The sequence below is a fragment of the Garra rufa genome, chromosome 17 (genome assembly GCF_049309525.1).
Source record: "Garra rufa chromosome 17, GarRuf1.0, whole genome shotgun sequence".
In the NCBI taxonomy this organism is placed as follows: Eukaryota; Metazoa; Chordata; class Actinopteri; order Cypriniformes; family Cyprinidae; genus Garra; species Garra rufa.
The window spans coordinates 43,884,699-43,898,397 of NC_133377.1; the positions used below are offsets into that span (position 1 = coordinate 43,884,699).

At 38.0% G+C, this 13,699-nt stretch overlaps 1 protein-coding gene across 1 annotated transcript; it reads right to left on the bottom strand.

The window, feature by feature from the left end:
* Positions 1–239: 239 nt before the first annotated feature.
* Positions 240–6,371, bottom strand: LOC141289435 (NACHT, LRR and PYD domains-containing protein 3-like). Its single transcript, XM_073821531.1, has 5 exons — positions 6,119–6,371; positions 2,061–3,891; positions 1,551–1,724; positions 952–1,066; positions 240–497 (listed from the first exon to the last, which is right to left on the bottom strand). The coding sequence occupies exons 1-5, from the start codon at positions 6,369–6,371 to the stop codon at positions 240–242; spliced, it is 2,631 nt and encodes an 876-aa protein (XP_073677632.1).
* Positions 6,372–13,699: the final 7,328 nt, after the last annotated feature.

Consider the following 13,699-nt stretch of genomic DNA (forward strand, 5'->3'; position numbering starts at 1 on the left):
GAATGCCGTCTACCACACACCGCCCTTGTGGATATGAAAAAGTTTGTGTGCCCTCTGCAGGTCCAACTTGGAGAAAATGCGTGCTCTTCTGAGTTCCTCTATGGCAGCTGGTACCAGGAAAAGTGGATACGGCAACTTGAATATTTGGCAGTTCAGAGTCTGATAATCAATGCAAGGCCTCAAACCCCCATCCTTCTTGCTCACAAAGAAGAAGCTTGAAGTAGCAGGTGCGGTGAAGTCTATATGAAGCCTTGTTGGAGAGCCTCCTGGATGTAATGCTCCATAGCCTTGCACTCCAGGGTGGACAGGGAGTAAACTCTACCTTTAGGGAATTTAACACCAGGCAGCACGGTCCCATGGTCAATGAGGTGGTTAATGGGTGGCTGCCCGCTTACTGAATACATCCTGGAATGCTGTGTAATTAGATGGGATGGTGGGTCCTTCTGAAGTCTCTGGGCGTTTTCATGAGAGTAGATGCAACTTGAGCTGTACTGAGACTGAAAGGAGGTTTTGGGAGAGCAGTAAGACCTCAAAGTGTTCCCATCTGATTTCCAGATAATGTAGGTTTAGCCAATGGTGTCCCAGGATGATTTTCACTGTGAATTCCTCCAGTACCAGAAAGGTGATGGTGTCCTCATAGAGACATCCCACACATAGACTCATCGGAGTAGCTCTGCATCTTAATCAACCCCACCCTAGCAGTTTGCGCTGGATGATTTCGACTTGGAGCTCCTGGGCATTGCAACAAGGAAGTTAAAGTCAGCTTAGGAGGTCTTGGAAAATGAAATTTCCAGATGACACAGCCACAGTAATTTCTATAGCAAATCCGTACACTTCCTTGAAATGGTTAGTGAAAGTATCAAATGATTTGATTATGACACTATCAGTGTTCCATATTGCCTTTGCCCACATCAAGACCTTTCCGGTCAATAAAGAAATGAGGAAGGCTACCTTGGTTCTTTCAGTGGTAAATCTTTGCAGCTGCATCTTGATGTGTAGAGCAACTTGAAGGAGAAAAGTGCCACACTCAGCTGCCTCACTCGCATATGAAGCAGGGACCATGGGACTTACAGAGGCAGAAGTGGATGTTGTGAAGGTGAGTGAGCAAGGACCAGAGGTAGGTAGTGTGATTGTCCAATGAAGTAAATGGTAGACCAGATGCTGAGAGATCAGTGTGTATATATGGGAGTTCTGATTAGTGGCTGCAAGTGAGGGTGATCAGTAGTCAGGTGAATGTTATTGGGTGAGTATTGTGATGATTACTACATATGGCTAGTAAGGTTTCATTCAAGGTTTCATAAAATAAACAGCACAACAAAAAATATTATTGATAACAAATAATAATCTTTCTACTAAGTTTTTCAGCAGTGTTTTTAGAATGGTTGCCAAGCAACACACAAGCACAACAAGTGCAGCAGCACAGTGATATTAATGCAGTCACAGGTGTGTGTTTACAGGTTATTTTACAGTGGCTTCAAATGCAGCTCAGCTAATCATAATAAAGGACCAAAATTGTCTGCTAAAGGACCAAAGCTGTCTTAATCACAAACCTCAGTGTCTTCAGCTGACAGTTTGGGCTTTTCATTCCTTCAGAGAGCAGCTTCACTCCTGAGTCCTGCAGGTCATTGTCACTTATGTTCAGCTCTATCAGGGGTGAGTTTGGTATCTGCAAGGCCAAAGCCACAGTCTCACAGCAGGTATCATTGAGCTTACAGCATGAGAGACTGAAAAACAATGTTTAAAACACGTTTGTGTATATTTTGTATGAACAGTATTGTTTGAATTTTGTATGAAGTATTGTTATGCCATGTTCTTTGTAAATATTGTAAAAAAAAAAAAAAAAACTGTAATGCATGCTTTCACAGCCAGACAAGTGAAATCAGTAAAAACGTTAATATGTATTTATATAAAATTGCTTTGTTTATTAAAGCTATTTAACCAAATATAGATTTTATTCCTACAAATTGGTAAAAAACAAGATGCTACACACTGCAATTTACTCTGAAAGTGAAATTTAAAGCTAAAAACTTTGATTGGACAGCTGTCAACAAGTTACTTACTCTGCTTTTCTACAGCATCTCACAGCAGGCAGAAGATTTGTGTAACCTTCATTTGTGTGCCTGTTCATTTCGAGCACATCCACCACCTCCCCTGACATCATCAGTACGCAGGCCAGCAGTGAGCACATGGAAGATGAATGGTTTGTTCTTTTTCTTGATCGGAGGTACCTCAGGATTTCCATATAAAATGACTTGTCATTGAGCTCAAGTAAGCAGTAAAACAGGTTTACTGAAGTTTCAGGTGAGATATCCTGTCTTTGTAATAGTTTTGTAATGTGGTTAGCTGTTTTTGTGATGCTGTCTTTGCTGTCTTCATGGTGTGTGAACAGGTCTCTAAGCATTTTCTGATTGGATTCTAATGAAATTCCCATTAGAAAACGCAAAAACAAGTCAAAATGTCCCCTCTGACTCTGCATTGCTTTCTCAATAACCTTCTCTAGTAAAGCATGCAATGAAATATTTATGGGGAGTTTATTTCTTCTAGACTGAAGGAGAACCAAACATTTGTCCCAGACTCCGCTTTTCTTCTCCTCAAAGAAAAACTGAAGCTCCTCCATGTTCTTGTCCAGGTAGCAGAGGAACACGTGCATGGCAGCAAGAAACTCTTGAACACTCAAATGCACAAAGCAGAAGACCTTCATCTCATGAAGTCCAGCTTCTTGCTTAAATAACTCAGTGAGCATTCCTGTGGATTCAAAGTTTTCATTCACATTAATGCCACATGCTTGCAGATCTTTCTCATAGAACACAAGGTTTTTGTTCTTTAGTTGTTGATATGCTAGCTTGGCTAATTTCAGAATCATTGCTTTATTGGAATCTAAGAGCTTGGTGAAGTCTCTTTCTTTTTTTATGTCATGCTTCTGGCTTTTCATGTTCATCTGTATTAGCAGGAAGTGGATGTACATTTCGGTGAGTGTCGTATTGATGGTCTCTGCATTGTTTTCAATGAGGATGTCTTGAAGAACAGTGGCTATGATCCTACAAAACACTGGAATGTAGCACATGATGTAGAGGCTATGAGATTTCTTAATGTGTGAGATCAATCTGGAGGCCTGAGTCTCATCTGTGATCCTCTTTCTGAAGTATTGCTCCTTCTGCTGGTCAGTGAATCCTCGCACCTCAGTGAACAGTCCTACATACTCAGGAGGGATCTGATTGGCAGCTGCTGGTCGTGATGTAATCCAGATGAGAGCTGATGGAAGTAAAGTCGCGTTCACCAGACTTGTAAACAGTTGATCTACTGATGATCGCTCCTCAACACATGTCACCATTCCACTGTCAAAATCTGAGGGCAGCTGACTCTCATCCAGTCCATCAAATATGAATGCAAGCTTACGACTATACATCCTTTCCACCCTTTCTGTATCTAGGTCCTTCAGTTCAGGATTAAATTTTTGTAGAAACTCATGCAGACTGATCTCTCTGTCTTTAATGCAGTTAATCTTTCTGAATGGAAGCAGAAACACACAGTCTATATCGTTATTGGCTTTTCCTTCAGCCCAGTCCAGAATGAACTTTTGTACGGAGACTGTTTTTCCAATTCCAGCAATGCCTTTGGTCAGCACAATCTTTTTCTTATTTTTGGTCAGAATAAATACATCGTTGCATTTGATTGGCCTGTCCTGTGATTTACAAGTTTTAAAAGTATCATCAATCTGTAAAGCCTCATGTTCACAATTGACTTCTTTAATTTCCCCCTCTGTAATGAAGAGCTCTGTGTAAACTTCCTTGAGGTATGCTTCATTTCTATTTATACCCTCGAAAATGTATTCTACTTTCTCCCTCATGTTCATTTTGTGAGATTTCAAGAATTTTTGCAGGCCAAAATATTCTGTGATGGAACAAAAAAGTACAAATCAACTGAAAAGTTGGTAACAAAACAACAGTAGAAACCAAAATATTAGCATTAACTAGGACAGATATACAATTTTTCAATACAAAATGCAATTCATCCTTTAATAAAACCAACACACTGTGCATCAAGCATGCTAAAATAATTTTTGAGTCCACTGTAAGGATGTAACATAAACTGGTTCACCTTGATTTTCTGTGTGTTTCTCAGCTGCATCTAATGATTTTTGCTCTGTGAAGAGAGAGAAAAATTGAGACAAAAATAATATTATATACATTGTAAACAGTAACTTTAATACACATTCACAAGCTACTTTATTGGGTACACCGGTTGTTTCTGCCAGACTGGCTGGTCTGAGTATTTCAAGAAACTGCTAGCACACTGGGATTTTCACACACAACCATCTGTAGTGTTTACAGAGAATGGTCTGAAGAAATAAAAATATCCAGTGAGAATTTGGCATAAACAATATGAAAGCATAGATTCATCCTGACTTGTGATGGCTACTTTTCAGCAGGACAATGCATGATGTCACAAAGCTCAGATTCATCAATCTCAAACTGGTTTCTTGAACATGACAGTGAGTTCACTTCTCAAATGTCCTTCACAGCAAAAAGGATTTCAATCCAATAGAGCACCTTTGAAATGTGCTTTAATTGGAAATGAATTAAAATTGTAATGCTTTATTTTCACAAGGATACAGATGTTGTGCATCTGATGTCAAGCGTGAAATTATATAAAGAAAGAAAATCTTTCATACCTGTATCTTACATAAGTGCCACAGGAAAAGCAAAACAATATCCTAATATATTACACAAGAGTGGGGGTGAATTGTTTTATAGTTCTTGTACTGTGAATGCCAGTAAACTAACCCACTGCTGTCTGTGTTGTTAATGGTAATAAAAAACTACAGCAGGCTTTATGCATTACCACAACAAAATCATTCTGATCATAAAAAACGCAGGGAAAAATGTACACATATATACAGTGGTGTGAAAAAGTGTTGGCCCACTTCCTGATTTTTAATTTTTTTGCATATTTGTCACACTTTAATGTTTCAGATCATCAAACAAATTTAAATATTAATCAAAGATAACACACGTACACACAACATTGCAGTTTTTAAATGAAGGTCTTTTTACGAAGGGACAACAAAATCCAAACCCACATGGCCCTGTGTGAAAAAGTGTTTGCCACCTTCCCCTGTTAAAATATAACTGTGGTTTATCACACCTGAGTTCAGTTTCTCCAGCTACACCCAGACCAGATTACTGTCACACCTGTTCGCAATAAAGAAATCACTTAAATAGGACCTGCCTGACAAAGTGAAGTAGACCAAAAGATCCTCAAAAGCCACACACCATGTTGAGATCCAGAGAAATTCAGGAACAAATGAGAAAGAAAGTAATTGAGATCTATCAGTCTGGAAAAGGCTGATCTTTGATTAATATTTCAATTTGTTTGATGATTTGAAACATGGCTGTGTGACAAACATGCAAAAAAAAAATCAGGAAGGGGGCCATCACTTTTTCACACCACTGTATATATATAATTATATTCTAGGGAATTGTATGATATTAATTTTGTAGCAGCAGTTTGGACAGGACCCTTTTCTATACTAATATGACAGTGCATCTGTGTATAAAGCAAGGCTCAAAAAGAATTATTGATTCAGTCAGTGTGGAAGAACTGGTCGGCATAAAGCCAAGTCCTAATCCCAGCTGAACATTTCTGGTGTGACTTTAAATGCGGACCTTGAGCCGAAAACGTATCACCAATTACCACTGACATGTACGTATGGGTACAGTCATTTTAGACACTGCCAAAAGAACAATAGAGATGGAAATGCAATTTTCAAGGAATTGGTTTTACCAGTTCAATCAAGTTCTTCCACACAGACTGAATTAATAGTGTAATTTTGAACCTTGCTTTATACACAGATGCATTGTCATGTTAGAATAGAAAAGGGTCCTGTCCAAAGTGGCGCTATACAATTGGAAGCACAATGCCCTTTAATATAATTAATTGCTTTAATATTAAGATTTGTACTCATGGAAATTACTACAGTAGTCAAACCTGTTCATTAGGAGGAGGTATTCCAATTCTTTTGGCAATATAGTGTGTGTGTGTGTGTGTATATATATATATATATATATATATATATATATATATATATATATATATATATATATTCCCTCCTTTTTACCTTCTAAACTCTTCTGTAAGTCTTCAGCCAGCTGGTTCTGGTTCATCTTCCTCAAGATGTTCAGTGTGATCTTTACAGCTCCATCATCTCCATAATTCAGCAGCATCATATCCACTATGGCAGGGACTTCAGCATTCTCCAGTTTACCGGCTCTAATTTTCTTATCATCTTTTAAGAGACTCTTAAATTTCTTCAGATCGTAATTTTCCAGGTCCTCTAGAGTATTATGAAGCAGCACTGGATCATATGCCATCATTCTTAGTAGAACACTGGAGAGGTTGTTTTCAAAATGTTGCGCTTTAAATGGAGGGATCTATACAGAAAAACAAATGTGCACAATAAAATAACACTGATAAATCGTTTTCTAAATTTTTAGTCATTAACATAAACAAAGATTCTTTTGGTTATTCTTCAATTATTTTAGTTTTAATGATTTAGCTCATTCCTGGTGATGTGAGATTGCGTTTCATCAGACTTCAGGCTTTATGGTCCTGTGTGATTTTAGTTTTTGTCCTAGTCTTGTTGAGTCTTTACATTTCAGACCAAAATAAAAACATACCAAACATTAGCTTACAAACATTTACTGATAGACAAACACTGAATGCACCATGGCATGTATATTCTTTTTTTAAGAGATCTAAAGAGATTCACAGTAAACCTTTTTGAGTTTGATATTTTTGTTTCCCTTTCTGCACAGTAATAAAATTAATCAGTAAAATTAAATAAAGGTTGTAATGTTGAATCAATCTGTGTATTTAATGTCAAAAGAAAAGGAAAGAGTAACATGAGGTTGGTCAAGAAACTTTTTCAATTTTATTTATTTAATTAGTTGTGGTGAATGAATCTGCTATGATTAATGGAAACTAGAACACTGACTACTAACTTAAAAATATTTATTAACTTACCTTGAATAACGACAATATTTGGCTATGTATCTTCCTCTGAACTGACAGCTTGCATTTCCTTTTTACACTTGCAGTCCTTACAGGAAACAAAGGTCGGTTTGTATATGCAGAACTTCCTGCGGAAGTCAAATCTGCAAACAGCAGCCAGTCAAACAAATATGTTTATTTTTGTATCTTTGATATTTTACATTGACTTCTATTGTTTTTTATTTAAAGTATTATTTAAAGCAATATTCACTTACAATAATGTAAGGGGGAAAAGGACCTTGGGTTGGGATTTGAACCCAGGTTGGCCGGAAGCACAGTGTCTTGACATGTACTTGCACTTTTAGGTAATTTTTAAAATCTGTAATTTTACTTTTACCTAAGTAAATTTAGATTTAAGTATTGTACTTCTCTACATTTTAATAAACAATAGTTACTAAGTTAAAAAAAAAAGTACTGTAGTAAATGATGGGCAGAGAACAACTGGCGCTAAAATCACCAGAAAGATGGAGATGGACCAGACAGGCATTTGTGGTGCTGATGCAGACCCAGCTGAAAACAGAACCCTGTTTTATTCTGCTGAGGGTAAATATAAAGGAAATTAAGTGAACCTCTGGCCATATTTAAGCTCTATTATGCAGTGTAAGCTGTGTTTGCCTAGGAAGACCAAACTAGCAGTTTATGAATTCTTAACATCAACCTTTTGCAAGCCTGCAGTGGTTGTATCGTTGCATTGGTAGTTAAAATGAACCTTTGACAGTTCAGCAAGAGGTTTTGCACAGATTAGCCAAAAAGACGGGTGCAGGACTTATAATGTTGGTTGGCACAAGGGTTGGAAATGGCTTGGGGCAAAAATGTTGCCCAAATTCATGATTAAGGTACAAAAAGTGTCACTGCACAATTAAGAACCATTATGGCAGTCACAATTTAAGTGTAATGTGAAATGAATGAAAAGTGTTACATTTTACAGTAGATCTGCTCATGTTGCATGCTCATGTAACCATTCACACACCTTTCTGTTGAGTACGCAGGACTTGTTCAAATGTTCACGCTCACTGACTGAATTCTGAATGTGCATTTACCAATTTGGTCATAACCATAAACAATAAAATGCTAATTAAATGTAAGTGATTGATTTGCTTCAATGATTATGGAAGTTTTTACAACAGTGCATTGCTCCCTTTAGACTGAAATCATAAACAGCTTTAGTGTCCTTTGCTCACTTTCTTTATTCAACCCATAATAATATTAGGTTTGTTTTTACTAACTAATGAAATTCTTGATTTTCCAATCCCTAAAAAGTGTTTAAAATGTTCATAAATGGTTCTTAGCTTGTTTTGTCTGTAGCCAGAATAAAAATGAAGCATTCTGTGTTAGTTCAGACAGACCTTGTAGTCAAGCTCTGCTATTGGCTGATTGGAAAATTTCAAACCCAGCCCATGTCAGCTGATCTGATTCCTATGCACTCGATTGGCAAATTTCAACTGGGCACCTTACTTAAACACAGATTCAGTTAGTTTGCTTTGCTGCTTCCACTGTCACTGCTTTGCAACCCACCTCCTCTCCTTCTCCTTCAGTCGTTTAACTTAAAGTTTTATCTTTTGTTTTCTTCGACTTAAGAGGTCCTGACTGAACTTGCTTTTTCTACCTACTTGATGGGATGGTGTGCATTCAAATCTCACAAACCTCCCTAAATGTTTTAAATGCCATGTGTTGACATCTTTTTTTTGTTAATGCAGTTTAAATTGTAAGGGTGTTCCTTCAATTAAAAACTAGTTTGAGATTTATCCCATTTTTGCCCCCATTTTTAGAATAAAAAACTTTTATTCTAAGTTTTAAATCAGTTACTTTTACTTGAGTAGATTTTTAGACTGGTACTTTTACTTGTACTTGAGTAAAATTTCATTAGCATAAAGCTATGTTTATTTGAGTAGAGTATACTGGTACTCTTTCCACCATTTTCTAGAGCAGTATCCTGCAGAGTTTAGCTACAACCAACTCCAACAAACACTAAAGTTTCAAATGAGTCTGAAGAGCTTAATTAACTGGTTCAGGTGTGTTTAATGAGGGTTGGAGTCGAACTCTGCAGGACAGTGAACCTCCAGGAGCAGGTTTAGACACCCCTGTTGTAGAGTAACTCTTTCGTTACTGTGTGTTGACCATACAACCAGAATGTCAGAGGGTTAAATGCATATTTGCCACTGTGCATCGTTTTCCTGATGCCACCGGTGTGGTGTTTGTGCTGTTGGCTTGGGCCCATCGTCGCTGCTTGCAGCAACATTTAGGGTCCAAGCCACTAGGGGTGAAGATCTTGAGTTTTCATTGAAGGGACTCTCCCTGGCAGCCCGACAAAGCTTAATGTTTAATTATTCTGAACTCATTTTGCTTTTTGATTAAGTTTATAGTTTATCTTCGGTCGGAGCTGTATCCCTTCTAGCCACAACCATTCCCCACCCAGAATCGGGTCTCCATTAGGACCAGAGTCAAGTCAAGTCAAGTCACCTTTATTTATATAGCGCTTTTAACAATACAGATTGTGTCAAAGCAACTGCACAGTATTTAAACAGCACAATAGTGTGTAAGTAACGCATTATTGTAACAATCAATTTTCAGTTAAAGGCAGTTCATCAATGAATTCAGTGATAAGACAAAAAGTATACGATATCGCTGGAAAGTGTCCCCAACTAAGCAAGCCAGAGGCAACAGCGGCAAGGAACCAAAACTCCACAGGTGACAGAAATGGAGAAAAAAACCTTGGGAGAAACCAGGCTCAGTCGGGGGACCAGTTCTCCTCTGGCCAGACCAAACCAGCAGTTTGTACCAATGTCTGATTGTAGAGAACTCATCAGGTTCCTGTGGAGTAGCGCCGATGGCTATCTAGGTTGGCGAGGTCTTTAGTGATGATCTGTCTCTGGAGCTCATCTGGTTGACATCCACGGCTATTAAAGTCATCTCCAGGTGGTGATCCATGATCTAAGCTGGGTGCGGACTGGATCCGGGGGACTGCAGTGACCATCTGATCCGGATACAGGCTGGGTCTGGAGGCTACGGTGACCTCGGAATAAGAATGAAACAGACTAATATTAGCGTAGATGCCATTCTTTTTACGATGCAATGATCAGGTGTTATGGGAGGTGTTTTCGGTTCCGGCTGACCTAATTAATGCAGCCTAACAATCCTTTAACGGATTTGAATTATAGAAATGTGTTAATGATTTTATGTGTAAGCCAGGTTAAAGAGATGTGTCTTTAATCTAGATTTAAACTGACAGAGTGTGTCTGCCTCCCGAACAGTGTTAGGTAGATTGTTCCAGAGTTTAGGCGCTAGATAAGAAAATGATCTGCCGCCCACAGTTGATTTTGATATTCTAGGTATTATCAAATTGCCAGAATTTTGAGAACGCAGCGGACGTGAAGGACTATAATACGATAGAAGCTCGCTCAAGTACTGAGGAGCTAAACCATTGAGGGCTTTATAAGTAATTAGCAAGATTTTAAAATCTATACGATGTTTAATAGGGAGCCAATGCAGTGCTGACAGAACCGGGCTAATATGGTCATACTTTCTAGTTCTAGTAAGAACTCTAGCTGCTGCATTTTGGACCAGCTGGAGTTTGTTTATTAAGCGTGCAGAACAACCACCCAATAAAGCATTACAATAATCTATCCTTGAGGTCATGAACGCATGAATTAATGTTTCAGCATTTGACATTGATAGCATAGGTCGTAATTTCGATATATTTTTAAGATGGAAAAATGCGGTTTTGCAAATGCTAGAAATGTGGCTTTCAAAGGAGAGATTGCTATCGAATAGGACGCCTAGGTTCCTAACTGATGACGACGAATTTACAGAGCAGCCATCTAGTATTAGACTGTGTTTTAGGTCATTACTTGTGGAGGTTTTAGGTCCAATAATTAACTCTGTTTTTTCAGAATTTAACAGTAAGAAGTTATTCGCCATCCAGTTTTTAATATCAGCTATGCATTCTGTTAGTTTATCGAATTTATATGTTTTGCCGGGCTGCGAAGAAATATAGAGCTGAGTATCATCAGCGTAACAATGAAAGCTAACACCATGTTTCCTGATGATATCTCCCAAGGGTAACATGTAAAGCGTAAAAAGTAATGGCCCTAGCACTGAGCCTTGAGGTACTCCATACTGCACTTGCGATTTAAATGATACCTCTTCATTTATTGCCACAAACTGATGACGGTCTGATAAGTACGATTTGAACCATGCCAGTGCACTACCATTAATGCCTACATAATTTTCAAGTCTATTTAAAAGAATGTTGTGGTCAATAGTATCAAACGCAGCACTAAGATCCAGTAGCACTAATAGAGAGATGCAACCACGATCGCTTGACAATAGCAGGTCATTTGTAACTCTAATAAGAGCAGTCTCAGTACTATGATATGGTCTAAAACCTGACTGGAAATCCTCACAGATACCATTTTTCTCTAAGAAGGAGCATAATTGTGAGGATACTACCTTTTCTAGTATCTTTGACAGAAAAGGGAGATTCGAAATTGGTCTGTAGTTAATTAATTCAGTGGGGTCAAGTTTTTTAATGAGTGGCTTAATAACAGCCAGTTTGAAGGTTTTGGGGACATATCGTAATGATAGTGACGAATTAATAATATTCAGAAGAGGATCTATGACTTCTGGAAGTACCTCCTTTAGTAGCTTAGATGGAATAGGGTCTTACATGCATGTTGTAGGTTTAGATGATTTAACAATTTTATACAATTCTTCCTCTCCTATAATGTGGAATTGTTCCTCAGGAGATCTACAGCGCATTATCTGATGCGATACTGTAGCGGGCGGCTGTATGGTTACAATTTTATCTCTAATAGTGTCTATCTTGGAGGTAAAGTACTTCATAAAGTCACTACTGCTGTGCTGCTGGGAAATGTCTGCACCTGTTTCTGCTATATTTTTCGTTAATTTAACCACAGTATTGAACAAATACCTAGGGATATGTTTGTTTTTTTTCTAAGAGAGATGAAAAGTAATCCGATCTGGCAGTTTTTAATGCTTTCCTATAAGATAAATTACATTCACGCCAAGCAGTACGAAAAACCTCTAGTTTTGTTTTCCTCCAGCTGCGTTCCATTTTTCGTACTTTTCTCTTTAGGGCGCGAGTATGATCGTTATACCACGGTGTTACACTGTTTTTCTTAATCTTTTTTAGGCGCACTGGAGCAACTGTATCTAAAGTGCTAGAAAAGAGAGAGTCCATAGTTTCTATTACATCATCAAGTTTTTCTGAGCTATTGGATATGCTGAGGAATTCAGATAAGTCAGGAAGATTACTTACAAAGCAGTCTTTTGTAGTAGAAGTGATGGTTCTACCGTACTTGTAGCAAGGAATTGAATTAACAGTTTTAGCTATCTGGATTATACAAGAGACTAGATAATGATCTGAGATATCATCGCTTTGCTGCAGAATTTCAACACCATTAACATCAATTCCATGTGACAGTATTAAATCTAGAGTATGATTTCGGCAATGAGTAGGACCTGACACGTGTTGTCTAACCCCAATCGAGTTCAAAATATCTATAAATGCTGTTCCTAATGCATCTTTTTCATTATCAACATGGATGTTAAAATCACCCACTATTAAGACTTTATCTGCGGCCAGCACTAATTCGGATAGAAAATCAGCAAATTCTTTAATAAAGTCTGTATGGTGCCCTGGTGGCCTGTAAACAGTAGCTAGCACAAACGTCACAGGGGATTTATCATTAGCACTTGTTTCTCTAGATAATGCTATATGAAGCACCATTACTTCAAACGAGTTATATTTGAAGCCCTTTCTCTGAGAGACATTGAGAATACTGCTATAAATAGTAGAAACACCTCCCCCTTTACCTTTTAGACCTTTTTGTCCAGCACTCAATACTTAGTTGGGGCTCCTTCTGCCTGAATGACTGCAGCAATGCGGCGTGGCATGGAGTCGATCAGTCTGTGGCACTGCTCAGGTGTTTTTGCAATGACCTTTTGTCAAGTCAAGTCACCTTTATTTATATAGCGCCTTTTACAATACAGATTGTGTCAAAGCAACTGCACAGTATTTAAACAGCACAATAGTGTGTAAGTAACGCATTATTGTAACAATCAATTTTCAGTTAAAGGCAGTTCATCAATGAATTCAGTGATATCATCGTCAGTTCAGTTCAAATAGTATACAATATCGCTGGAAAATGTCCCCCTTTTGTGTCTTGCCCTCCTTGTGTAAGGTGTCAATGGTGATCTTTTGGACAACTGTCACATCATCAGTCTTCCCCATGATTGTGTCGCCTACAGAACTAGACTGAGAGAGTGTTTAGAGTTAATGAGCTGATTAGAGTGTGGCACCAGGTGTCTTCAATACTCAACCTTTTCACAATATTCTAATTTTCTGAGATACTGAATTGAGGTTTTCATTAGTTGTCAGCTATAATCATCAAAAATAAAAGAAATAAACACTTGAAATATCTCAGTCTGTGTGGAATGAATGTATACATTATACAAGTTTCATTTCTTGAATGGAATTAGTGAAATAAATCCACTTTTTGAAGATCTTCTAATTATATGAGCAGCACCTGAACTGTGCCGAGACACAGAACCGAACTGAAACTGTTATTAAATAACCAAGGTATATATTGAACAGTGGGCTGACTGTGTTGTTGCATCACTACCAAAT

Excerpts from the sequence above, each read along its gene's own strand:
- LOC141289435 (XM_073821531.1), bottom strand. The coding sequence starts at position 6,371 with ATGGCATATGATCCAGTGCTGCTTCATAATACTCTAGAGGACCTGGAA. Across the intron at positions 3,892-6,118 it reads CTTACAGAAGAGTTTAGAAG|AATATTTTGGCCTGCAAAAA; the intron begins GTAAAAAGGAGG and ends GTTCCATCACAG. Across the intron at positions 498-951 it reads TTACCACTGAAAGAACCAAG|TCTCAGTACAGCTCAAGTTG; the intron begins GTAGCCTTCCTC and ends ACCTCCTTTCAG.